This window comes from Aristolochia californica, unplaced genomic scaffold (assembly GCF_029961685.1).
Source record: "Aristolochia californica isolate CCGP_79_NKW_82.1479 unplaced genomic scaffold, dmAriCali1.0.hap1 SCAF_8, whole genome shotgun sequence".
In the NCBI taxonomy this organism is placed as follows: Eukaryota; Viridiplantae; Streptophyta; class Magnoliopsida; order Piperales; family Aristolochiaceae; genus Aristolochia; species Aristolochia californica.
The window spans coordinates 111724-138251 of NW_027182279.1; the positions used below are offsets into that span (position 1 = coordinate 111724).

Sequence of the window (26528 nt, forward strand, 5' to 3'; positions counted from 1 at the left end):
AAAACCTTTTCCAGCTTTAAACTTTCTTGGGATAAAAAAGATTTGTATTTTCGCACATCCTCAGCGCTTCGAAATGGATATGGTAGGTCCTACACCCACACTCCTACTCCTTCCAAATAGGCGCGACGCAAGCACTTGAAAGGTCCTCCAAAGTGAGGTTATAATCTCTTCACCAATTCAACTTCAACTTGGTTTCCATTCATTCAATCAAAAAGATCAAAACACGAAAAACTCTACTTGTTTAGTCGTTCTACGGTCAAGAAGTCATCACATTCCAATCTAACACGCCAAAACGTGATCGTGCCTGCTTAATTGCTTGGTCTCGACGCCTGGTGAACCTCGGTCCGAGTTGACCCATCCCCGGACCCAGGCGCGGATGCAAGAGAGGGAAAACAAATAAGTCGAAATTGAGAGGAGGCGGGAGGTAACGCAGACCCTGCAATTGCATTCATCACACACGCTCAAAGTCCGGGAAGCAAGCGGGTCTTTCCCTTGGGCCTGGCCCGCTCCACACCATGGGCCCACATTTTTATGTTTTTTCCTCTCTCCTGCGTCTCCACTGGTCCACTGCCGATAACGAAATCAAACCCGTTCGAATCCTTAAAGAGGTTTCGTACGACGTTTCACACCCTCGTCTGTTCTCCTCCTTTTGTTCCGATCAGTTTTTTTTTTTTTTTGTTAATGGCTTTTCGATGGGCACCGGCGACGGCAACCACGACGATGTCCCAGCTCGTCCACGCACCAATTCCTCTTCTAATTTAATCATAAAACAACAAACGTCTCCTTCAGCTTCCGGTCCCTTTCCTCTTTCGCAGGAGAGGAGAAGAAGAAAAAAAACACCAGTCTTTTTCTTCGTGTTTTCTCCTGTATAATAAATCTCGCATTTAATTATACTTCATTCCTTTTCATTAAATCGAGATTTTAGCTTCAAATATTGTGTCCTTTTGGTAAAGTGATGATGACTTTTGGTAAGGTCAGATAGATTTTCTAGAATAGTCAGTCTCCACCTTAATCTGCCATATAGAATCTTGACAAATTTGCGTTCGCCACTTGCCCTTTCTGTCAGCTCTTCTTATCCACTGGTACTCCTTGATAGTCGAGCAGTAAATTCTGATCCTTTGTTCTGTTTCTCTTAGCCAGAAAGACACGCGATCATGGTTTCCTTAAGGACTCGGCGACGTTCCAATCTTGAGTATTTCCTCGACTGCGTAACCCCCACCGTCCCTTCTCAGGCGCTTCCCAAGGTGCTTTTGCATTCCTTCATATCATTTCTCCTTTTCGTTTAACCAGTTTTTGCACATCGAGTTTTGTTTTTCTCCAAGCTGCTCTCAAGATTCTGTTTGCAACTTATGTTTCCTTCCGTTGAAAATTTTGTTGCTTTTGCGAAAACTTGGCTTCGTTTTGAGGATATGATTTATCTCTCTTTTTTTTATTAATTTACCAGATGTTTCTTTTTGTTCTTTCTTGAAATCCCTGTGATTTGATTGTCCCATCATAAGGCTCTTTCTTCGAAATCGTCTCTTATTCAGTAAAAAACAGCAGTATTGTGTTCCTTTATTACTTTATCTGGTTCAATATTTTGAATTCAATAACCTTTTTCAAATTCTTCCATTTCCCCTCTTCTAATTTTGGTTGTATGTGTTGAACTTACAAAAAAGTAGTATTTTTCTTTTTTCTTTCTCGTAAACAGACTAGTGTTCCATATCTGAACAACCTACAATGTCAGGCTTTCAACAAAGAGATAATTGAGTACTTCACTCTAGGAGATCTTTGGGGGTGCTATGACGAATGGAGCGCTTATGGTGCCGGAACTCCTATTGTTTGCGCCAATAACGACACTGTCGTCCAATACTATGTGCCTTACCTCTCCGCCCTTCAAATCTATACAAACAAATCCTTGACAAATTTGAGGTAATTTTTAGTTAATAATCATTCGTCCTATGCATTCCGCTCACGGTTCTTTTAAGGTTCAATTTACGCAATTGATATAAATGGCAACTGTTTGCTCCTTTTTAACATTGCTTGCCCCTCAAATACTGGTTACCAGGAATTCGAAAGATGAAATCGAGGTTCCCGAATTTGAGTCTGATTCATGGAGTGATGACAGTGAGAGCGACAAGTTATCAAGATCTCTTAGCAATAACTCAAGCAGGGGATGGGATGCTGCATCAGATGATTCGAGCTTTGAGCCGGAGGGATTGTGGCCGACGAGGGATCGCCTTGGCTACCTGTATTGTCAGTACTTTGAGAGATGCTCCCCATATGGAAGAATACCACTAATGGACAAGGTACACTATTCTTGTCTAAGCTTTCTTATTTTATCTAAACTTTAGCATACATTTTTCTAACAGCTTTTTTTTTTCTTTTCTAATTTTGCAACTTGTTGATTGACGCAGGTCAATGAATTATCTATAACGTATCCGGGCTTGACAACGCTTAGGAGTATTGATCTGTCACCTGCTAGCTGGTTGGCTGTTGCCTGGTATGTTCTGTTCTTTTCTGCGACGTTTGTCTTTTGGTTGACTTCATTTTCCTTTTCATTCTGAGGCACTGCATTATCCTCGTTCTGGAAGTGGAGGGTCATAATCATTTGTATTCTGTTCATGTAAATTCATATCATTACTACTACGTTTTCTTGGGTTATGCTCACACCTATGTATCAGTTTCTCTTATAAAATTTAGATCTATAAAGGGTAATCAGAATTAAGTCCCCTCTCTTATATTTGCAGTTAACTTTTGAATACCGGTGTTTTTTTATGAAACATTGAAAGTAATACTTGGAAGTACTTAACGAAACTGTTTCTTAGCTCCTATTTTGTGGTTTTCTCATACCTGAAATGGATGGCTGTATCTTTTTTACTATGATTGTGTAATTTATATGCTTTTGTTCTGTCCTAGGTATCCAATTTACCATATTCCTACTGGGAGAAATGTAAAGAGCTTGGCTGCTTCCTTCCTAACTTACCATACTCTTTCCTCATCTTTTCAGGGTATGTTGTATACTGTACTTGTAATGCCCTCTACGTTTGCTCTCCTAACTTTCTTTGAAGAATAATTGAATTCTTTTCTTAGAAAAATGAAATGCTAACTCAGACAGAAGTGTATTGAATTGTGTTATCAGTTTTATTTGCATATCTTCTTAATATAACACAAGATGAAGACCATATCTTAGTTATCTACTTTGGCTTTTGCACATGCCTTTGTGACTATGATATTATTGTGGTTCACCTAGGTGGTTCTGCTTTAGAATTGCCTGGTTAACTGCTGTGGTGGAAGAATTTGGACTTCATATTAAGTGTCAGTTGAAATTATGCTCTACTCATACTTATTTTCATACTTTTTTCTAGCAGGGGATGTTAATGTACAATAGTATGTTACGAGTACTTCTATAAATTCCGGTATAAATCTCTTTTTTATGTACTTTTTGAGATTTCTGTGAATTTTAAAATTCATTGCCAAGACCAATTTTAGCAAAAGAGGATTGACCAAATGTGCTGAATTTCATGGTCTCTAGTTTGTGGTTCATCTTTACTCTCATAGGTGTTGGATTGGTGGGAAGAGTTTCATAATGTTGGTTTTATGTACTTTTTTTTATTTAGGTTTTATTTCTTCATTTTGGGTCAAATTCTGAGATTTCTAGTGTCACTGTAACACAGAAAGCTGGTTGTAGCATCATGGGAGATTCTATTTCTTTTGCTCCTTTTTCTTCCATGCTTCAGCTGTAATGAAACTTATTAACTAAAGAGGGACTGATGTATAGAACCATGTGGACCAACATGTATCTTTCCCCAATGAAACCAATACTTCTAATTCTGACAGTGGACTCTGGTATAAATCTTATATTTCACTCTGCAGCCATCTTCTAAATTTTCTTCTATGGAGTAAAAACCTTGTATTAGCTGAGAATCTTGTACTAGGAAAGTTTTTCCATTTTCTTTTTCACCATTTATGTAAGTTATTGAGGATACAAATAGAGTAGATGGTGATATTTTTATTTCATCAGCTGATATGATTTCTTATGGTGATGTTCTTATTTCATCAACAGTTATGTTTTGTTATGCATTTTTCCTTTCATAGAGTCCTCGTTGTTCCAAATGCATCCTCTATTTGTAACTTTCCTTATAATGAACTAGCCCGCCCACCCAATAGCTGTGTTAGGAAGCATGCTCCATATTGTTGGTGGCACCTTGAAAAATGTATCTTATGGTGACTTTGTCTGTACAGATAATACAGTGGATGAGTTCAAGAGCTGTGGAAATGCTGGGGAAGCTGGTTATGCTTATGAAGGTGGGCTAAAAGCAAAATGTGTTGGGGAGTGTAGCAGGATACCTCTTCCACCATTTGGGCTGGCCACTTACAAGATGCAAGGAAGTGTTTGGATAAATTCAGAGGCCGGTGATCAAGAGAGACTCATGTCTCTCTTCAGTGCTGCAGATTCTTGGTTGAAACAACTCAGAGTCGAACACCATGATTTTAACTACTTCAGTTCTCATTCAGTGTAAAAAGATGATAGTAAACCTGTCATTGCTTGTCAGTGCTCGTGAGTCTTGCCAAGAGGGGTAGGATGCAATCATTGATGTAAGCCCCCTAACCCAGGAGTCTAGTGCTATCCTTCGTAGGATACAGCTTATAGAAACTGGAGACAAGGATGATTTTACCGAGGCCGTTCTACCAGAGTGACTGATCCGGAAGCATATATATGTTGCGTAGAGAGGGGGGACAAGGAGAGACAGCATAAGTGTTTCCTTTCACCCTGCAAATTTCGTTTGATTTGGGTTTTAAATTTAGTTACTCAGACAATCTGTTCCATTTCAGGTATCTATTTTGTAAAATTGAAATGAGTGCATGACCCATGCGCGCTTAGTTTCAATCGAAAGTTTTAACTGTTGATATTATATCAAGAAGGAATAGACTTGCGAATTCTGTCATAGGGGCTACAATGACTGGTGAATTTCCATATGTTGTGAGATGACCAGAATTGTTCTCAGGCTTGGCTCTTCTTGGCTGTCTTTCCTGCTTTCTATTGCCCTTCAACACTAAAAGATTCTGTGGTCCTGCTCAAGGAATCTGGAGTCTTTATGATATCACAAGAGAGCTATGCGTGCTCCTGGGCGGCCCCTATTTATGCGCGGGCGAGTGAATGATCAGGATGTCAGCTTTCAAGGTCGCGATGCTTGTCATCTGTGTTGCTTTAGGGGTGGGTGAGGACGGGTGGGGTTGAAGTCCTGTTTTTGAAAAGCCGAATTTGACCTTGAAATAATTGTCTCTGACTGACCCGGTCTTTGTTCACTCCCAATCAATCCCTGTTTTGTAATGCATGTGATATAAAACTTTGATAGCATGCTATGATCTACCATTTCATATTATTGGTTTAAAACAATGATATATATTTTCATTATTGTCATATAAAAAATTTAAAAATATAATTTATTTTTATATAATTAAATATATTATGATATTATCACCTTAATTCTGTTAAAAATATTAAATTCCATCGGGAGACATACAAATATTTTGATGACTATTTTTTCATCAATTTAAGTTGACATCCTCAACTTTCCTTGGACTAACCCTAGAATTTCACTTTCTCTTGTTTTTTTATAAGAATAAGGGAATGTGAGTTTATAGGTTTCATTTTCATCCTCAACTTTCCTTGGACATTAACGAATTTCAAGTCACCTTTAGTAACAAAAATATTTTTACCCTTAGGCCTTGTTAGGGCCCGTGGTTGGAAATTTATATCTCAGGAAAAACTAAAAATATATTTCTTAAGATACACATTTCCAATAAACTTTCAAATAAAATCCTATTAGTGTCTTACTAAGAAATTACATGAATTTTTTTAGAAATTTTCAAGAAAAAATAAATGGACCTGTTTTTTTAGGGAAATAAATTAAAATTAATAATCAATCTTATACATTACTATAATTATTTGATAATTTTTAGTAAAATAAAATATCAAATAAAAAATTACCATGAAAATTTACTTTGTGCTGAAATTATTATAACATTAATTATCAAATACTTATTCAAAATTTGTCTATATGGTTTTTCTACCGATCTTAGCTAGAAACTTTTACTTGAGTAATTATTTTATTTTTTTTGGATTTTTCTGTTAAGAATTTTCATCTAAAAAAATATATTCATGAAATATGAGACACTAAACATATTTTAATTAGAAATATCTTTCCAGTGTTTTTTGAAAAAAAGGCATTAACATAGTCTAATAAGATTTCACCCGAAGGTTTCTTAGAAGTACATATTATAGAAAAAACATATTTTTAGTTTTTTTCGGATATAAATTTCTATGTAGGGGCTTAGGGAATTCGTTTCCTAAGGTGATCCTCATCTCTCTTTTCCATACACAATTGTTCTGTTCCGTCGAACAACCTGCTTTCCTAGTCCAATCCCAAAATTCTGTCATCAAACATGCTTCTTACAATTTGATTTAGCTGCGGGATACAAGAATCTCCCGTCTCCGAGTTTTGGGCTTTCTTCACCATCTTCTCTGCAACCTCGTCAAAAGGAACGAGTTAAATAATAAAGATGACCAGCATCAATGCCTTGCTTCTACTTCTGCCATCCAGGAGTTCACTGCAAATTTGACCTTTTTTAAAGGTAAATAAATAATGTTACAGTTACTGGTTCCCCGGTTACCTGACCACGACTACCCTTCTGTCGTCTTCCTACCTTTTCCCATATCTTTCGCAGTACGTCTTCTACTCATTCGCATTCTAATTCTGTTCTCTGATGCTTTAGTTCCTAGAATCCATTCATTTAATTTCCATTCTTCAAATCCAATGATGCTCGTATTCCCTAATTCGGAGCCCTTGCTTCTCCTCGCGATCTATCTCTGTCATATTTGAATCACTCTTCTGTTCATCGTTTTACACAATGATTCCTATTTTTCTCTTCGTGGGATTTTTTCTGGGGGCCTTGTTTGTTCTTGCAGCGGAGGTGGTAGTCCTCCTTGTCGTTCTTCAGCGGCTCAGTAGGAGGAAGAAAAATGACCTACCTCCGCAGGCAGATATTGATCATTCCCTCGACAACGAGCGCCTCCTCGCCTTTGGATTTAATAAGCAGGTCTGTTTGGGAAATAATTGCTTGCACATTTTGTCGCCCCGCATTGTTGTGGTGTTTGCATTAAGGTCATTTTTTTGTTTTCACAAGTTGCTTTCGGATGCTTACTTCTACACTTCTACCCTGTGATTTCTGCAGTTTCTCATGCTGATTACTGAATATTAATATTTAGTTAAAGTATCTGGAAAGATAATACACTGAACAGTACTCTTTAGAGAACAGATTCCAGAGTTTAGGATGAGTTTGTATGAATTTTGTTTTTTTACATGATAGTAAAATAAATCTATTTAGAACGAAGAAAGAACTACGACTACAAAAAACTTATCAAGGCCAATTTTCTTGTCAAAATACAGTCAGCCATACTTGTCTGAAATTCGGACCTTGCCAAGGTGATGGCAGCAGGAGTGATTGAACCGTTTAATCGCTTTCAATGTGTTTAATCTCTACGCATTTCAGAGGTATAACCATCCATGCTCCTACACTGTTTTGTAGGGGTGGGGTCAAATCTTCTGGTTTTTACAGCCTCAACCAGTAAAAATAATAACAAACACTAAGTTCTCTGGAAGCTTGAAATTAAAAGATCAGAAGTTCACAAGTTTCATATATTCTTCACTTCACTGTCGTATTCATTGAAGATTTATTGGATTACTAGCTCATCGGTTGAACCACACTTTCATCATTGATAAGTGTAGCATAGCTTTACATTAGCTATATAAACAGTTAATCTTTTCTGATATATATTTAGCTTTATTATTCTGTTTTCTTACATGGTGTATTTGATTGTCTTGGTGTCATCAAATGTAAATAAATTCAATATAAAGAAAAAAAAGAAAAAAAGGAAAGAATTCTTTAGTATCTACTTTTCCTGTATCTAAGGAAATAAGCTGATCTTATTAAAGAATAGGGACATTTCTGTAACTTGACAAAGAGGCATTATCCAATAATGCAGGCTGTGCTCTTGTTTTCCATCAATGAAAATGATGGATTGATCTTCCTTTCATATCAATTTCACAATTGGAGTTTCTGTGAACTTGTTCCACTAGTATATCTTTATTCTAAGAAATATCTACTCCAGGCAGACCTGTCTGCGCTTTTGCAATTCATATATAATAGGTAATCTCTGTTTTTCTTTAGCCGATTTTTTCCTGTGATTTTTAGGGTGTAGTATGGGTATTAGAGCCAGAGAAAGTTCCAAAAGTTACTCTTGATGGAGGAGCACCAAAAAAAGTGTCTAAGGAGCAAAAGAGCAACAAGGAACTTGTGGAGGTTTATCCCGTGAAGAAAATTGGAAAGATTGAAGGTGATTCACTTATTTTGGTTAATTTTGATGGATCTGAATCAATTATCCATCTTCCAGGTTGCACTATAGAAGCAGTTTCTGCCTCAATTCTATCCTCAAGGAAGTGGTAAGCTGCATAGAATTATTTACAGTTATTTGTCATCCAACATGTTATGCACATAATTGATATTCTTTGTCATTGCCAAACACCCAGGGGAAAACTTGAATATACTATTCTTACTCAGTTCTCTAGGTTTTCTTTTTTCCTGTTAGTACGGACATGAATTTATCAGGCTCTTTTTTTATCTGTAATTTATTTGTTATTAAATTTTCCTCTTAAAGGAAGTTTTTTTTTTGTAATTTTTTTCAGATGGCGCCTTCAAGAAACAGGCCTTACTGTTCAATTTGAAAGTATAAATAGTTGATTAATGTCTGCGTAATAACGATATGTTTGTGTTCTCTAAAATATTTATCTAGCATTTTGATGGAAAAAGACCTTCCATGCTAGTATATTGAAGGAGATTAATAAATATTTTCTTCCTCATCAGAATATAGCTGTTGTCATTTGCACGGGGCAGCAGATTCTGAAGACAGTGCTTCAGCAACTGCAGGGAATATCACTATTTAAAAAACATTGCTAGGAACATTAGCGAGTTTCCATTATTGGGCTTCCTCTCTTTCATTAAAGCATTGTCTAGTTTAATTTCCTCTGCATTTTAATAGAAAGCAGGATGTACCAAAAGTTTTATTTATTTGCATAATTATGCTGGTGACCTGATGTTGTTTTCTGGCATTCTTTTAGGTCAAAAAGATACCCAATACGAGTTGAAAACAAGAGATCAGTAATATATAATGGAAGTAATACTTGTTACATATACCTTGAAACTTCTTCGGAGAAAGAATCGTGGTGTAAAGTCCTTCGTCTTGCTTCATCCGTAGATATGCAACGAAGAAGCTGGTATAGCAAATTAGTTGAAGAGTTTCACTGCTATGTGTCATCCTTAACAGCTGAATATCCTTTCTTTATGAAGCCTCTAGCTAGAGGGTTAAGTAGAGCTGCAGGTAGAGACAATAAGGTGATGGATGGATCTTCTTCAAAAGTTCGCCTTTTCCTCAAGAAGCTTGCAAAGAAAACTTCTAAGAGTGGTACTGAATGCAGGACAGACCCTTCAGAGAGAAAAACAAGTTGCAAAAAGTTTGCTTCTAAGCCTGCAACAGTTCCACTTGATAGAGTTTCTGACTCTATACCAGAAGAAGCCATGCCATCAACCATCAGTCGTATAGGTAGCCACCATCAGGTTACTGTTATTTCTGAAGGAGAGTCTGATGATAAATCAGGATGCGATGAAGGTATCCTTTGCTGGAATCTTTTGTTGTCAAGGCTATTTTTCGATGCCAAAAGAAGCTCAGAGATTAACTTTTCCATAAAATCTCGTATTCAGGTTGTTCACTTCCCAAATGTGTTTTTGTACATTTCTCAGTTGCCTGATGTCTGTGGGTATTATCTTTAATTGTTTACTTGTTTTATGCTATATCAACAGAGAGCTCTGTTTAATATGCGGATCCCTAGTTTTATTGGTGCAATTTCGTGTACTGGCTTCGACATGGGCAATCTTCCACCTTATTTTCGTAACATGAGGGTTCTTCCCATGGCTATAAATGAGGTATGGGTTATGGAAATTGACATTGAATATTCTGGTGGTGCTGTATTGGATGTTGAAACTCATCTTGAGGTTTGTGAGCCTGAGTTTCAAAAAGGTATAGAGCAAACAAGCACGGACCCCACATCTGCAGGAGATGCAACCTCAGATCTCCTTGAGGGTTTCGAATATTATGGGGAGCAGTTAAAGCTTTCAACAGTTACAGCTGATAATGTAGATAAAAATAATGGCGCTAGTGTAAAACCGGGTAAGTTTAGATGTGTCTGAATTACTTTAAGAAATAATCATTGTCAATATATGATTTTTATCAAAATTTGAGAAATGAATTTAGATAGAACTGTTTGCCTATTTGATTTGTTACTCATTTTACTTGTTGGATTCACCTTGTCTTTGTGCTGCTATTTTCAAATTAGTGCAGAACGAAGCTCACGGTTTTAGTTTCAACTTAATTTTTTTTTAACTATTTTGAGTTGTAACCCCAATGTCTGAAATTGGCATTCTTGTGGATAAATGGCTGCTACAGCTTGCTCGAAATCGAGCTTTACAAGCAGCCTGAAGCTTAGGTTTCTGGACTGTGGCAATAGGAACAGGAGAATGGATGAATATTGTCCGCCTTTATGAGCTGGGCATATATATACATCAGGGTTATCAGTTTCTTTGAAACCTTGATCACAACTTTAAGTGAGCTATGAACCTCTGAGAAGAATCATTGGAGGACTTTTAGGACTTTTTAGAGATTCTTACTGTAGGATCTGATGATATCTAGGTACTTGTAACTCAGTGTCTTTCTAACTTGGTGCATTTCTGTTTTTGCTCTTCTTCGAATTCCTTTAGGATGAGACAAGCCTTTTATTGTCCTTTTTTGAAATTGTTTCTTTGTATATTTATTTTTTCTGTCTGTGACCTGCACGTTGGAGTTTCAATATATCTCTAAGTTGAACTTGCAAAAGGTATTTAATGATTGTTGATGCTGAATTTTAAACCTCATTCTTGTAGATAACATGTCAAATTTAAAGAGTGCTAGTTGGAAGTCCATATATGCATCAAGGTGGAAATCCATTCTTAGTTCTTTGGCTGATCAAGTTTCACAGGTTAGCATTAGTCTTTTTTTATTTATATATCGTTCACTTGTGTTTCACTGAATATTATTCAGCTTGGCTTTGTTTTCATACAATCAGTATTGTCAGAAATATAAAGTTGGGTCCAAGGTCCATCCCAAAATGACTAGCCAACTTAGGAAACCTCTTTCTCTACTAATAAACTCAAGATCTTTGTACTCACTAATCCATGTGGGACTATTCCTTAACACTCCCCCTCACGTGTAAGCCCTCTTTTGTGGTTTTACAAGTGGATAATTTATGTGTAGGCTCTCTTTTTGTGACTCTACAAGTGGACAGTTTAGGTGTAGGCCCTCTTTTGTGGCTCTACAAGTGGATAGTTTTAGGTGCAGGCCCTCTTTTGTGGCTCTACAAGTGAATAGTTTAGGTATAAACCCTCTTTTGTGGCTCTACAAGTGAATAGTTTAGGTGTAGGCCCACATATGAATACTTGTTCTGATACCATGTTAAGTTTGGTCCAAGACCCATTCCAAAATGACTAGCCATATTAATTCAAAAATGACTAGCCATATTAATTCAATCAATTAGCAGCCCATGATATGACAAGAGAAATTAATAGCTGCTTGAGATAACCGAAGACCAAATTTCAAAGAAATTTCTGCTGCAAAGAAATACACTGGACTATAGCAAGACAGGCCCATAACGTATTCAATTCATGATTAGAGACACCAAAGATATTGATAACGTTAAGTATTAGCAAGGTATGCCATAACATATTCAATTCATGATTAGCAACGTGACCTGTTGCAGATTCACCAGCTAGATAAAATAAACCACAAGTAATTAGTTCCAACTGTTGATACTTTGCTGAATAATCAACAACGTGATGGAGTCTCCATTGGACACACATAGTAGGCAGTAGAACAACAGAGGCACGTAGATGGATTCATATCATCTTCATCATGCTGGAATTAAAAACTCATGCTAATTCACCAGTTAGATAAAAACATCAAGAGCAGCAACACCACCAAATATATCTCAGCACCAAGTGTATATTTCAATTAAACCAACAGTCATCAATGAAAGCACCAAGTGTTAGAGGAGTTTCAGAAACGTGCACAGTCATCTTCAACGTGCTGGAATTCTAGGGCAGCAACTGCTTCTCTTATCAAAGCAGATGACAGATTCTGAATTTCTGCTGCTAAGAGAATTTAAATTGAAACTCTCTTACTCTATTGCTTAATGGCTACAGCAAACCAGTGGAAAATAACCGAGAAGAAACCAGCTTCTGCTGCTTCACTTACGTCTCAAGAGAAAACAAGGGAAGAGAACAAGCTCTGTAATTATGGAAGATAAAAAAGACAACAGCATATGTCCAGGTAAAGTTCTGGATTCTAGAACCCAAAAATCAGCTGATCAAATAATCAAACTGTTTCAAATCTCTTCTCTCTTTTCGATTACTTCATGGTTGGCCTGTAAATCTGGTACAAGAGAAACGAAAGAGAGGTAGACCGAGAAGACTTATCGAGCAGAGAAGATAACGTCTGCTGTAAATATATGTCAGAATCATTGCAAGAAATCTCATTCAATTTAAAGAAAGTTGCTGGAAATAGAAGTGGAAGACAGCATGCAAGAGAGGCAACGGCTCAGTTAATTCGGCCCGGTCCGGGTTGCGGTCAAAATCGTCGCTCGATTAAACCTAGTTTCCTAACTTAGGGAAACATTAATTTTGTAACAGTTATCTTCTTCTTCCCTGCGGCGCCGAACAGAGCATAATAGTAGGACTTTCTTCCCGCCAGAGGCAAAAATAAGGCAGTCGTCGTCCCCGCTTCCGAATAGAGTGAAACAGCGACGAACCACGGCAGAACGTAATCTCAGCAGAAACAAAACCTTGACAAAGATACTCGGCAAGCAATCGACAACAGCAGTGGAGAAAAAATCTCACGATGCTGAAAATATGACGAACCAGGCAAACGAAGTAGAGAACCCACGACTCGGTTCCAACAGTATCCAGTGGCTTAATCAAAATAATTTTGGCAAGATTGAAGACGATGCCAGCAGTGAGTATGGAAATCGGACAACAGCAGCAGTGATGAACCAGCTCAACACATCGGGAAATAAACCACCGGCAGAGACGCTTGATTGTCGACGAAACAACAAATAGAGGAAAAAATTTTAATTCGGCAACCAACAATCATCTTCTTCCCCGAACAACAGATTGAGCTCTCAGAATCAATCACCGAGAGCAACAGTAAAAACACTGATTCACCGAGCAACAGTAAACAAAAAAAGAAGATGATCCTTCTCAGAATAAAACTCCCTCAGATTTCATCAAAATAACATCGCCTGCATAATGCATAATCCAGAAGGTAAAGATAATTTGAATCCTGAAAATCATAGCTCTGATACCATGTGATTTCCAGGATTCTATGATAACTTTAAAAAAAAAAAGGAGGAAGAAAGAAGAAGAAATAAGAGAAAGAGGATAGAAATATGGTACACGTCCAAAGAGAGGATAGGAAATTAGAGTTTTGGACTTTTATCAAACCCTCCCCCATAAGTCATATTTATAGGTATCAAAAGTATCAATATTACAATTATACCCTTCACCCTAATAAGAGTGAATAAGAGACAGAAAACGTAAACTAATTACATCGATGCCATCCTAATTACATCATATATTCCGACACTCCTCCTCAAGCTGGGAGGTAATGGCAATGATCCTAGCTTGAACCAAATAACATAGATGTAGTAATAAGCTCCTCCATCATGGTGTCCCAAGGATAAGTACGACACCAAGTTCAAACTCTCAAATGGTGGAAATATGTGATAAAACATAAGTCGAAACCAACCTCAAAGGATTTCGAACAAATATAATTATAATAATCACTAAAGTGGGTAATGCCTGTCATTCACAAGACAACGATAAAAGACCACAAGTACCAATAAAAAGTCTCAATAGACTTAAAACACCCGTATAAATAAAAGGGACCAACCAAAGCAATGCTCCAACAGGATTGGCCAATAAGGTAAGTGAGAGTCAAATAAAGGATGGTAGGAGAAAGGCTGCCAAATAACAATGGGTAATGGGTAAAGGGGAAGATAAGATTTTGATGCCACCATGTGCTTTATTTTTCTAAGAAATTCAAATTCCGCATCAAACGAACCAATGCCAACAAAAGTCAGCAAATAATGAACCCAAGGCAAACAACCGAGGAGTTCTTCTTCAGAAATAATGTCTCAATCAAAGAGACACAATAGTAGTAGTGGAAATGAGCCAACACCCAAATAAAACATACCAAATATACGGATAACCGGTAAATAGTGAAAGTCCTTAAGAGTAATAAGGACACATAAGATAACTTGCAGTGAGTCCATCCTTGACAAACAAGTAACCATAGGTTGTGCACCAAACAATAAGCTCAATCCGAGTAATAGACTGCTAATAATAAGTTGAACTGAGTGCTGCTGGATCCGAGAGGTACTGAAAGGACTTTTCAAAAGAAGGTAATATGTCTAATTGCTAGCAGAATGATAATACTCTTCTACTATAATCAAGAACTGAAATCGAGTTACAAGGTCTGCATCTTCCCCTCGGCAGTGCAAGGACTTAACCAATGACATCGGCTAAATCCAAGGAGAACTCAAGAGAGCTAGAACATAAACACTTACTGAGCCAAGACATCATTCTGAGAGCTAGAACCAGAGTTACTCTAAATACATTTAAAAAGCATGAGGGAAAGATGGCTGGACTTAAGTCCAGCTAACCTTGGTTGCAGTCAACTTTTTCTTCCTAATATCTTCACTTCCATTTTATCACTAAAAAGTGAAAAAAAAAAAAAGCTAGAATAAACATCAGCCATCTTTGCTGGAGGATAATAAATAAATGCAGAATAAACAAAATTTAGTTTTAAATCATTGAACTTAAATTTGATGGTTAAACTAAAAACTGGGTGCAATTAAGACTTGAATCCATACTCCTTTTCTCTGAAAAATCACACCAAACAATTGTACAGTATACATGAGTAAAAGTAAAGTGAAGTTTTATTTTCGTTCAATCATGGTTTTTATTTGTGGTGAGGGAGATTTAACATGATACATCTAGTCAATCTTTATAAAGTAGTTCACAGTTCTGTTGTTTTGTTAATGCTTCCACCATGCACTTATACTTGGTACAGCCACTTTTTGATGTCTTCTTAGCAGACCAGTAACTGAGATGCAGTCATCTTTTAGGATCAAAATCTAGTGGTAGCCCTGGATTCCAATAAGAATTATTGGAAGTGTTTTGCAAATCAACTACATCTTTGATTCGTTTTGCTTGATCATGCCCATTTCTATTCTGTTTGTCTACTCTCACACTTCTCTGTTGAGTTTATGTCAGAAGCAAACCTCAAGAACTTGCTGAGAGTGGAGATTTGTTTATTGTTTCATTTTATCTGTTGAAGGTACCTCTTTCCTTGGCAATAAGGATTACATCACTACGAGGAACATTACGGTTGCATATTAAGCCACCCCCCTCTGATCAACTATGGTTTGGGTTCTCGACAATGCCTGACATAGAGTGGGTAATTGATTCTACCGTGGCAGACCATAAAATTACCAGTGCTCAAATTGCATTGATCATCAGCAATAGACTCAAGGTATATTGCAAATAGGCTCTTGCAGTATCTAATTTTTTTCTTGTAAGTGGTCAATGAGGATTTGATTCCTGAACACGTATCCTGATCATGACTTTTGGTTCTTTGATGGTCTTGTCTGTCAAGTTATAGTGTAGAAACCCTTCACACATAATTTTGTTAAAGTTGACAGGAGAGTGCTGAAGCCTTCATGTCCTCATCCTTTAACTGATAGTTATACATTTTGACAGGCAGTTACAAAAGGATAAAATACCTGCCTTGAATATAGTATTGCAGGATTTTGAGTAATACCTTTTTCGACCTGTCACAGGCGGCAATCCGTGAAACAATGGTTCTCCCTAATTGTGAAACTGTATGCATCCCCTGGATGCTAGCTGAGAAGGATGATTGGATCCCCCAGAAGTTGGCTCCATTCTTGTGGATTCATCAAGAAGGTGGAGAATCAACCAGACAAGATACTGCTTTAAACAGCCAGAAAGCTGGAGGAGGTGCAGTCGACACAGCTAGTAGTATTGGCACTCTGGGAAGCAAAAATGATTCAGGTAATAATGAAGTGCAAGATGAATCTGAGAAGCTAAAACTTGCACCATGTACCGGATCTACCTCCGCATCTCAGGCGGGTCAGCCAACATCAGCATCAGTTATTTCTAATAATGATGATGCCATTACCCAAAGCAACATTGGTATGGAAGAATTGAATGATCCACTATTGGCGATTGACCAAAGACAGGAAAGCTGTGAGCAGGCGGGACCTGAGGACGAAATGGGGCCCATTGTAATACGTGGAAATGGAGGTAGGGTTCAGATCCTCTCAGATACAGACGAAGGAAAGCCAAAAAGACTAGGGAGGAGGGCAAGGATGATGGATTTAGGGAAGAAGATGGGTGAGAAACTTGAAGAGAAGAGGCGTCATTTAGAAGAAAAGAGCAGGAATATTGTTGAGAAAATACGAGAAAATGCTAAGACATCTTCATAAATACAAAAGTTTCTAGTCGAAGAGGCGTTGGTGTTCAACTGATGCCACATTGTCCGTCTTGGATAGTGATTGCTGATTGTTAAGCAATTTCTTTGGTAAAAATGGTGATCGTTAAGCATGAAGTTCCCCTAGAGAAGTACTGCACTGTTATGGATGGACTGGTGACGTATTTTGTATAGAACAAGAAACCCATTGAACAGCTTCTCATCAATATGTTGGATTAAATCCTGGCAACACAATTCATTTTGTAATAGGGGCCGTTCAACTATTCAATTTAATCATAAACACTAATTGTAAGATACAATAAGATGTCCTCAAATGAATGTGGAAAGAAAAATATACAGAATAAAAGGATCATAAGGGAATGCTTGCCACATAAATGAATAGTCCTCAGGTCAAACACAGCTCTTAGTAATGCATGCAGTAAGCTCCACTCCCACGTATACAACAAACGGGTCATACAAGCGGGCTGCAATCAACACGAACTAGTTCTCAGACTTCCTGACCCGGCTGACACTGTAAGCAGTGGTATTGTTAGTAGCAGATCAGTTTTACAGGAACGAACTTGAAGCAGCTGGGAGTCTGACCAGCACCAACAGTAGACATTCTTAACCCGATTCAGAAATGCCACAGAAACATTGAAGTGTCCACCTTCAGATCCTGAAGTACGTGTAACCATAGTCTGGGTTTACCGTTCCTTCTTCCCAGTCTCCCATGCATTGGCCGCCAAATACCACCTGCTGAATGCCCAGATACCTGCCAAGCATGTAAGCAAAAGATTATGTCATAGAGAGAGAGAGAGAGAGAGAGAGAGAGAGAGAGGAGTCTTTACTCAGAATTCAATGCAGTTAAGCAGTTGAGCAGCACATCCATAGCAAGGAAGTCGCATGTTCCAAGATCTACCCTGAGTACATCCATATTGATTCACAAAAGTTGTGAATTGACACAGCTGTTACAAGAATGACCACAGTTCAGAAAAAAAACTCAGAGAGCAAGTCTTCTCACCATATGCGACCCCAGTTGTCCTGGAATTCTACATCGCTGATATCATGAAACGATGAAGGCATTACTTTGGCACCTTTCTCGTCATCATATGTTGGATTATGATCCATAGATGAATTTTCCAACTGCAACCAGTGAAATAGGTATAGAATAGTTGCAACAGCAAGTCTTATTTGACAAAATAAAACCACTAACAAAAAATGCAACACTTGTCAAAATGGAAAGAAGAGCAGATAAGGCAAAGAGATTTTAATTCACAAAGGGGATAAAGGAACATCACAAAATTAAGCCATATAAACAATCCAAAAGCCCCTTCACCCTTCACGTATCACTCTGCAATCATTTTTTTATGTCAAAGAAAAAATCACGAATAGGAATGATACAAACCTGTAAGTTTGAAGAATTAAAAGCACCCAAGCGTCCCATTACATACCATGCTTGGATAACCTGAAAGAGTAAGTGTATTTCAGATAAGCAGTGAATGTGCTTGTTGCCAGCCAAAGAGTAAAATATGGGATAATTGGCTATCCTTACACTACCGATAAGGTCAACCTTACGATCAGATGGAGCACCATAATGTTCAAACCATATGTACGAGTCAAAAGGATTAAAGCTGCAAGAGACAGTGAGTGAGTCAACTAGCTGATGGTCTGGTTTACACCCCGATCAGTTTGGCAGCAAAGTTGCCTCACAGACCCAATGAAAACCTGGAAAACACAAGCTCAAAAGCACCATAAAGACGAAAGCTGGTCTTCGGACGACAGATACCTCATAGATCCAAAGGAAGTCCTAAAAACACAAGGTGATAGCACTGTAGGGATCAAACGTATGAAAGAAGACCAGGATAGAGTCTCACGGCAATAAATGCTCATAGACCCAATGGAAATCATAAAAACACAAGGTAAAAGCACTATGAAGATCAAAGATATGAAAGCAGACCAGCATAAAGTCTCGGGACAACAGTAAGGTGAACTTTTCCAGGGAGATTATTATCCATTTTCTTCTTCCTTCATGCCTAGGGATTTATGAATATTCATTTTACAAGGTTTACGAATTAAGATGATTCATTTCAAAGATAATTATCCCTACAAAAATGATGCAATGGGTTCTCAAAGTACTCTGAGCAGGGATGCCGTTTTTTTGCAATTTTGTCTATTGCGGTGTAAATAACCTGATACAGGTTCAGAGTTAAAAACATCTCCACCATCTTTGAGCAATGGTGATTCAAGATCCCATACATCGATGGTTCTCAGCTCCCAACATAAAAATATCCTCACCTGCCCGCGCCCACCAAACACACCAGGAGACTGCAGAGATTTATTCTTTTTCTGAGAAAAGAGACTACAGAAATTGAAACTAATGGAAGTTCTTCGCTTCTGAATCAGATCAGATCAGATAAATATATGAAAACGCTGACACAAGTAGAGATTGTGGCTTACTCTCTGAAGCTTTCTTTAAAGACGAGGACGGAACCAGTCTTGGACTTGCGGAAATCCCCGCCCTTTTTTCCGAACTCTTTCAGAGAAACCCAAGAAATAAGTTGAACAAGTACGAAGAGACTACACCATCTAGCTTTATGCTTTAGAGAAGGGGTAAGGAAGACAGCTAGGGGCAATGAAAATACTTAGCCCAGACAGGGTAATTGTGATGGCGGTCGTATTCCCTTCCTCTTCTCCTCTCTGACCTTCAGCAACCTCCGTCCACGGGCGGTGGTTCCGGAGCGAATTGCTTCTGAAAAAACTGCTGTTGCTTCTTCCTCTTTTTCTTCTTCTTCTCTTTCTCTCCGGCTGCGAACATAAACGCTAGTACCGATTCAGGGAGATTGGAAGTGAAGGAAGTCGTTATTGCTGCCAAGGCCATGATGAAACAGCATTACCCTATCCGACGATGAAAACAGTCGTAAATAAGAATTAGAATTCCAAGACGGCAAGGGAGCGGAATTTTTTAAGCAGTAGAGACGATTCATCTTCCTTCCTTTTCCCTGAACTCATATAAAGTTCCACCGAACTGATAATAGAAAACTGCGGCAGTCCCTCCAAATTTCACGAACACTGTACTCCCCCCTTCACATCACCTGGGTAGTTGGGCTCTTTGTTTCGCTCTTTTATGTCCGTAGTGATCGTATCTGTTAGTCTAATACCACATTATCTCTCGACTGGTCTTCAGTCTTCGAAGCCTTGAAGTAGCAGTAACATCATAGTACCAACTTTTGTGGCATGAAGGTGACAGGAATCAGGGGATGAAAGGATCCATAAAATAAACAGAAGAAAGTAATCGGTGGCTTCCGCACGGATGTAATATTCGGTCTGTTCTTTTCGGCCATCAATTCTGCAAGCGCCATCTTTATTGTAACAATGAATTTTTCTTGGCCCAGATGATTACGAGAGGGATTTCTTAGCCCTTCGCTCGGATTTCTTAGCCCTTCGCTCGTATCTATTTTAAATTTCTCTAGTTTCAAACATTACGTTACATTGCATAAGCTACATTCCATGAATCGAACCGATAACTTTATAAAACAATAAAATAAAAAGTTAAAAGTTAACAGCTGCTGGGCAGGGAGGAATAGATAATGGAAGGCGCCCCGGACGGATTCATATCAGGGGCCTTGGGTAACGTAAAAGAAATGATCACTGAACAGATCTTGTAGAAATTCTTAGTTCCATGGATTGGAGATTGCTAGCTTTGGGTAACGAGGAGAAGACATAAAAGAAGACTTACAGACGACAAGCTAAAAGGGGGACGAGGAGCAACAGAAACAACAGGGCTGAAAAACAAAAACAGAGTAGAAATACTTTTAAAAATTCATCTATAAAAAAAAGAGGAAGGAAGTAGATAAAAAGTACCAAGAAGATTCATTTGTGAAAAAGGTTAGAAAGGGTTTGTTAATTAGAAACTTCAAACTGCCATTTCATGTCCAAAAGTTTTAAACCAAATATTACAATTTCAGCTTAAAAACACATGAGGTAAATAGCCGCCTGAGCAAAAACTTGGGTAAAAACAATTCATTTATAGATAACCATCACAGGGAACTGAGGGACGATATGCCATAAAATAAAGAGAAACTTTCTCATTAAACTAAAAGGCCAAAACTAAATAAGAAGTCAAAGAAAAGATTAAGAAACCAAGTAATAAAGAGAATGAAGGATGAACATAGAACAACTAACATCCAGCAGAAAGCATCACACAACAGAAACCATAAAACAATTAAGGGTCATGGAGAAAGAAAGAAAAGCGAGAATCATAGATAGAAACCTACAATTTTCTAACAAAAACATCGATACACGGTAACAAGGATAGAAACCTGCTCTTCCACATTGACGAGTTTCACACCAAAAAGCTAATAGAGGCAATGATGGAAAAATGAAACAAGTGATAGCCAAAACATATCGGATTTTGTAATGGTTAGTTAAGGTTTGCTGGCGGCACTGCCGCACTGCGACGATCCATCACTCCTTATGTGCCACGTGTTACAATTCATCAGAGGCTCGCTTACTGACAATCACAACATGGGCTAATGGGCTGGGATATCGACGATCGGGACTCAAACTGTTGCCTATTGAGCTCAGCTCACGTTCGTCCTCGTTTTCTACAGTCATTGGAGCCCTTATCGAAGACCGTGGAAAATCAAATAGCCTGCAAATTGAACTATTTGGAACAAACAATCGAACACACATAACATGACTAAAAAGAGAATGGCTTTACGTGGAATTGCTGTTACTTCAGTATTCACTTTGCATGGGGTTTTCTTATCTGAATTCGCTTTGCGTGCATGGTTATGAGAGTGCTACTACGAAAGTCTAACAGAGAAGCACAAAGAATGCAAAAAATTGTTAAAAACCAGAGTGAAAGAGAGGTAGTTAGAATTTGATTTCGAGTTTGGAGGGTTAAGAGAGATCATCTTCTTTTGTTTTCAGGAGGAAAGTGTAGCTTCGTGATGCATTGATTGTCTGTCAGATTTCCATATTAGAGCTTCTGTCACCATTCATTTGCTCGTTTGTGTTAGACACTGGATGCGAAGAAACCAGAAACACGCCTGAGGTGTGCCATCACTTTTGGAAGGGAAGTATTGTTTATACGAGAGAGAAAGCAGAAAACAGAGGGCAAGGCGAGACCGCAATAGATGACAGACACAAGAGTTTGAGAACTTTAACAATAGTAAAATAGTGGGGCGGGCTTTTTCTTTATTCCAGTCGTTCGCTTTCTATGGTGGAGAGGATGTCCAAGGATTCTGATAATTTATTAAGGGTTACCTCTTCCCAAGGACTTGGTGACTCGATTGGGTAAAGGCTTCTCCGCTCTGTTGTAATCAGGTATATAATGCTACTATTATAATTCATGGGGAAGAACCAGTTCCCCGTTATATCGGTATTACCCAACGCAAGAACCCATCCAATTAAACGTCCCCGCTTATTTGTCCTTTTTCTGTTTCATGGATTTTACCGGTTTCGACCTTGGGATGAAGGAAATCCCCTGCGTCCCGATCGACTGGATTACTTACTCTGATTCTCTCTCTGATCGAGTCAACTATCTGACGTGTAATTAGTTGTTTAAGCGGATAAGGGCGGATTCTGGCAATCCTGGCGATTTCCCCGTTTTGGCAGTCAAAGTATCGCAGGCGCCCGATTTTTCGACCCTTTTAAAGCCAAAAAAGTCGGTGGCGGCTGGCTGACTTTCCGCCTGGAATAACCTTTCCAAAGATTCTGTGGAGGTTGGGTAGGATTAGTTATTGATTTCATGCTTCAGAGAGCGACAAATCCGCACGCTCAGTCACTCTCGATCGTCCCTATAAATTCAGCTTTTGTTCTACTGAATAGAGCAAAGCTTCTTCGGAGTAGACTAATCTAGCGTGACGGAGTCTAAGGCCAAGCCATGGAGAGTGCTTCTCGCCTCTTCCCATCTCTCTTGTTCGCTCTTACCTTCACACTGATTTGCAGCAGCACAGCAGCCAGACTCTTACAAGCAGAAGAAAATGAGCAAGTTAATAGAAGAAGTTTGCTCGCCAATACCTTAGGATTGACGCCTCCTATGGGGTAAGTAATAAATATGCTCGCCTTCTCTTTTTCTCTACCTTCATGCGTGCATTACCTGTCTCATTTCCTCTCTTAATTCGAGCGAATGTGGTCGAAACAGAAGCTGCGACTCTGAAAAAACCGGTTTGTACTTCATTTGCCTTGCCTTGCCCCCCTTAGCGACAACACTTCCAGATCTTGACATCAGGGTCTCATCTGAATGAGCGGATGCATATAAACTCTGTAAATTAGGGAGGTGACGGTGGTAAATATTTAAAATGTCAGCCTCATCGACCCTGTGGTGCCCTGTCTATTGTAATCGGCTCTCTTCTCTCATTTTACTGTTTGGTTTAAACATCGATTATCGATCACCCCATCCATAGCCGTATTAAGTTAAAACTCGTTTTATAATACATGTAGCCATGGACCTTCCCTCCAACACCTAACAACCCAGTCACGACGGCTGATAGTATTCTCCAATGACCATGAACCTTGTGGCTTGAGCAATGACTCCAGTTGCTTTTAGCCTTAGTTTTGGCTATTCCTGATAATACGATTTTCTAATTATGTTTTCTCGTCAGGTGGAACAGTTGGAATCATTTCAGTTGTAAGATCGACGAGAAGATGATTAGAGAAACAGGTCAGTATAAGTCCACTTAAACTTTTGAGAACCTCCTTAGAAACAAAAATAAAAGAGGCACTCAATTTTCTGTTTTTCTGATAATCTTTATGGTGTTCTCAACAACAGCCGATGCTTTAGTATCAACTGGGCTTGCAAAAATTGGATATCATTACGTTAACATCGGTAATGCCTCCACCTAGCATCTCTTTGTCTTAGATAGAAATTATGTTTTTGTAAAAGTAGTATGTACATGATATTTGGTGTTGCATTTTCCAGATCATTGCTGGGCTGAATCAGAACGTGATCACCACGTAAGTTCTGTTCTCATAGAGGCTGTCATAATTACTAATTGCGGATTCCTTAAATTGTGAAAAAAGAAGAACGTCTCTGATGTAAATATGCAAGGATGAGAGAGTGATATTGTGAGTTGAATATCAATGTCAGGGCAATTTGGTAGCTAGAAAGTCAACTTTTCCATCAGGGATGAAGGCACTTGCAGATTATGTTCACAGCAAGGGGCTGAAGTTGGGAATTTACTCAGATGCTGGGTAAGCATTGTAGAAGCTATAGCCTGCTTTCCAATGATTTAAGCTAATTGCATATTTGATCTACATTCTGAGCCATCCACTAGAAAGCGTTAAGCTGGTTTATACTTTTTCTGGTGCTTGTTATTTCCAGGTATCGGACTTGTAGTATGACTATGCCTGGCTCACTTGGCCATGAAGAACAAGATGCTAAAACCTTTGCTTCATGGGTATGTCACTGTCTAGCCAGTCAGTTTCTTTCAGCTTTCTGTCTGGAAGTTGAATGAATCGTCAATCCCTTTAGCATAGAGTATGACATTATTTGTAGGATTGCAGTGGGAGATTAATGTTTGAGATGTATTCTATTCAAGGTCATAAAACAATCTTATGGATTTTCTGTCTGTGGCTTGCAGGGCATTGATTATTTAAAGTATGATAACTGTAACAATGATGCTTCTAAGCCCACAGTACGGTACTTAGATCCTCCCTTTTTCTCGGAATGTTTTCATGGCTTTAAAGACATCTTCTTATCCCAGTTTTGAAAAAAAATTCTTATCCTGTTTGGTTCAGTTCCCTATCATTTGATGACACCTTTTTCTGCAGCTACCCTGTGATGACCCATGCTCTGATGAACACAGGGCGATCAATCTTCTTCTCCCTCTGTGAATGGTAGTTCTTTTATTGCTGTTATACTATTGCTTATCTCTCTCTCTTTTTTTTTTTTACTGTTTAGTTTATCTTTTTATTTTTTTGTTGCTCAGGGGAGATATGCATCCAGCTCTATGGGGTGCCCAGGTGGGAAACAGTTGGAGGACTACCAATGACATTGCTGATACTTGGGAGAGGTATTTACCTTATCCCTGATTAATGGAATATTACTTAATACAGGCGGCAAGTTAATTTAATGCTTCTGTTTCCACAGCATGGTCTCCAGAGCTGATATGAATGAAGTGTATGCTGAGCTTGCACGGCCTGGTGGCTGGAATGGTTGGTTTTTACATTTGTCCAGGATAAAGTTATTTGAGTAATTTTTAAAGCCCACCTAGTGATCATATCAAGTGACCTACTAATGCAATTTTCACATTTCATATTCCTGTTGTTTATCTGGTTCTGCTTATGGATATGGTTCACTCATATAATGTTCTGAGCTTAAATGCTTTTCCATCCTCATTGCTCTGCATAAACTTTTGCATGTGTTTGCACTACTTTGTATTGGATCAGATCCAGACATGCTTGAGGTAGGAAATGGAGGTATGACCAATGATGAATACATAACACACTTCAGTTTATGGGCTATCTCTAAGGTAGTTGTTATACTAATGGTGATTCCTTCACGGGGTCCCTAAACTGAATTCTATTGTCTCATTTTCCTCAAAAAAAAAAACAAAAAAGTTGCATAAAAATACTGTCTTTTATGCTTTAGGCACCTCTCCTAATCGGATGTGATGTGCGGAATGCCACCAAGGAAACCATGAAAATTATTGGCAATAAGGAAGTGGTAGCAGTGAACCAAGGTGCGTATGTCATCCTATTAGACTAGTAAAAACAGAACTATCTATTTGTCAAAATAGATGGTGATATAATGAATTGTTTCTTCAACTGTTTGCATAGATCCTCTTGGTGTTCAAGCTAAGAAGGTTCGCATGGAGGGAGATCTTGAGGTACATTTATTTTATATTTAAGCTTGTATAAGGCTCAGCTGTCTGCTGGCCACAATTAGCTACATTGAACTGCTTCATTGCTACAGATATGGGCTGGACCACTCTCAAATTATAGGACAGTTGTGCTCTTAGTCAATCGTAGCCCTAGATATTCTGAGATTACTGCCAACTGGGATGATATCGGTCTCCCTGAGAACACAGTTGTCAAAGCAAGAGATCTCTGGCGGGTAATTTAAATTGTTATCTTGAGAATTGCATTGCACCCACTTTGAAGTTTCTTTTTTTCCATTTTGTACAGTGACTAATAGCTCAATCATTTTTTCTATTTACAGCACAAGACACTAGAACAGACATTCAAAGGGCATCTGACTGCTTCAATGAAGTCTCACTCAAGCAGGATGTATGTTCTGAGCTCTATTGCCTGAGTCCGTCTGCCAGGAAAGGGAAGAGAAGCTCGTCATGAACTGTTGTCCTGAGAATTATAATGTCATGTTAGTTAGCTGGTGTAGTTGGGAGTTAATAGAAAGTTCCTCCACTGTTGATCATTTGGTCAATGTAGCAGCATCTCCTCTCATAGTCATTTAGCAGTTTTGTAGGAAACAGAGGAGTGGCATCTCTGTATTCATCTTTTGCTTACACGAAAGAGAAGCCGCTGATTTTCTAGTGATAATAAGAGAACCAGCTGTGACACTATGCTGGAAGTGTAATTTGGAACAGTACATCTTCTGCTAACAGTATGAACCCACCAGCTCATGAGTTCAATTTAGAGAGAAATTCATATGGTCAACGATCAGGGAAAAAAATTGAGACTTCAAACTAAACGACTCCATTTTACAAAAACGGTCCTGTCCTTCGTAACTTTCAAAGGATTGTCAAGTTCGAGCTCAAGTTTCCATTGTAGTGGGCGAAAAAATGAGTCTCTCCATCGGTTCTTGTTTCGACCGTCGTTCAACAATTAAGGAAACCTCAATCATTCTCTGAATATCAAAATGCCATCTACACGTGACAATGAGACAATA

General features: G+C 38.4%; 4 protein-coding genes across 7 annotated transcripts; 3 read left to right on the forward strand and 1 right to left on the reverse strand.

The window, feature by feature from the left end:
- The first annotated feature begins 678 nt into the window (after positions 1-678).
- Positions 679-5143, forward strand: LOC137939006 (uncharacterized). 3 transcript variants are annotated; one of them, XM_068784162.1, is made up of 7 exons: positions 679-1244; positions 1691-1911; positions 2048-2288; positions 2397-2482; positions 2899-2990; positions 3351-3398; positions 4225-4301. In XM_068784162.1, exons 1-6 carry the CDS (start codon positions 1155-1157, stop codon positions 3368-3370), a joined length of 750 nt encoding a protein of 249 aa, XP_068640263.1. In that variant the 5' UTR covers positions 679-1154; the 3' UTR covers positions 3371-3398; positions 4225-4301. The 3 variants fall into 3 exon arrangements, with proteins under 3 accessions (XP_068640263.1, XP_068640261.1, XP_068640262.1); XM_068784160.1 differs by lacking the exon at positions 3351-3398 and having other exon boundaries at positions 680-1244; positions 4225-5143; XM_068784161.1 differs by lacking the exon at positions 3351-3398 and having other exon boundaries at positions 681-1244; positions 1727-1911; positions 4225-5143.
- Positions 5144-6715: 1572 nt separating this feature from the next.
- Positions 6716-16968, forward strand: LOC137938968 (uncharacterized). Of its 2 annotated transcripts, XM_068784107.1 has the most exons (8): positions 6718-7083; positions 8239-8486; positions 9162-9421; positions 9524-9801; positions 9901-10267; positions 11017-11111; positions 15524-15718; positions 16026-16968. In XM_068784107.1, the coding sequence occupies exons 1-8, from the start codon at positions 6895-6897 to the stop codon at positions 16689-16691; spliced, it is 2298 nt and encodes a 765-aa protein (XP_068640208.1). In that variant the 5' UTR covers positions 6718-6894; the 3' UTR covers positions 16692-16968. The 2 variants fall into 2 exon arrangements, with proteins under 2 accessions (XP_068640207.1, XP_068640208.1); XM_068784106.1 differs by having other exon boundaries at positions 6716-7083; positions 9162-9801.
- Positions 16953-21289, reverse strand: LOC137939342 (uncharacterized). Its single transcript, XM_068784622.1, has 10 exons — positions 21165-21289; positions 20412-20457; positions 19318-19480; positions 19133-19208; positions 18971-19000; positions 18228-18306; positions 18081-18140; positions 17697-17818; positions 17524-17595; positions 16953-17447 (listed from the first exon to the last, which is right to left on the reverse strand). Exons 1-10 carry the CDS (start codon positions 21287-21289, stop codon positions 17345-17347), a joined length of 876 nt encoding a protein of 291 aa, XP_068640723.1. The 3' UTR covers positions 16953-17344.
- Positions 21290-22544: 1255 nt separating this feature from the next.
- LOC137938969 (alpha-galactosidase 1-like) lies at positions 22545-26242 on the forward strand. The gene is made up of 15 exons (XM_068784108.1): positions 22545-22723; positions 23284-23342; positions 23451-23507; positions 23601-23635; positions 23769-23872; positions 24003-24078; positions 24262-24320; positions 24452-24517; positions 24610-24693; positions 24771-24835; positions 25070-25152; positions 25272-25362; positions 25460-25509; positions 25596-25736; positions 25842-26242. Exons 1-15 carry the CDS (start codon positions 22563-22565, stop codon positions 25932-25934), a joined length of 1224 nt encoding a protein of 407 aa, XP_068640209.1. The 5' UTR covers positions 22545-22562; the 3' UTR covers positions 25935-26242.
- Positions 26243-26528: the final 286 nt, after the last annotated feature.

Coding starts and splice junctions, on each gene's coding strand:
- LOC137939342 (XM_068784622.1), bottom strand. CDS start 21,289: ATGACTGTAGAAAACGAGGACGAACGTGAGCTGAGCTCAATAGGCAAC. Junction 19,001..19,132: donor TTTAAAGAAAGCTTCAGAGA/GTAAGCCACAAT, acceptor AAATCTCTGCAG/TCTCCTGGTGTGTTTGGTGG. Junction 17,819..18,080: donor TTAATTCTTCAAACTTACAG/GTTTGTATCATT, acceptor CACTGGTTGCAG/TTGGAAAATTCATCTATGGA.
- LOC137939006 (XM_068784160.1), top strand. CDS start 1,155: ATGGTTTCCTTAAGGACTCGGCGACGTTCCAATCTTGAGTATTTCCTC. Junction 2,289..2,396: donor GAATACCACTAATGGACAAG/GTACACTATTCT, acceptor TGATTGACGCAG/GTCAATGAATTATCTATAAC. Junction 2,991..4,224: donor TCTTTCCTCATCTTTTCAGG/GTATGTTGTATA, acceptor TTGTCTGTACAG/ATAATACAGTGGATGAGTTC.
- LOC137938968 (XM_068784106.1), top strand. CDS start 6,895: ATGATTCCTATTTTTCTCTTCGTGGGATTTTTTCTGGGGGCCTTGTTT. Junction 7,084..8,238: donor CCTTTGGATTTAATAAGCAG/GTCTGTTTGGGA, acceptor TGTGATTTTTAG/GGTGTAGTATGGGTATTAGA. Junction 10,268..11,016: donor TGGCGCTAGTGTAAAACCGG/GTAAGTTTAGAT, acceptor TCATTCTTGTAG/ATAACATGTCAAATTTAAAG.
- LOC137938969 (XM_068784108.1), top strand. CDS start 22,563: ATGGAGAGTGCTTCTCGCCTCTTCCCATCTCTCTTGTTCGCTCTTACC. Junction 24,321..24,451: donor GCTTCTAAGCCCACAGTACG/GTACTTAGATCC, acceptor CTTTTTCTGCAG/CTACCCTGTGATGACCCATG. Junction 24,518..24,609: donor TTCTTCTCCCTCTGTGAATG/GTAGTTCTTTTA, acceptor TTTGTTGCTCAG/GGGAGATATGCATCCAGCTC.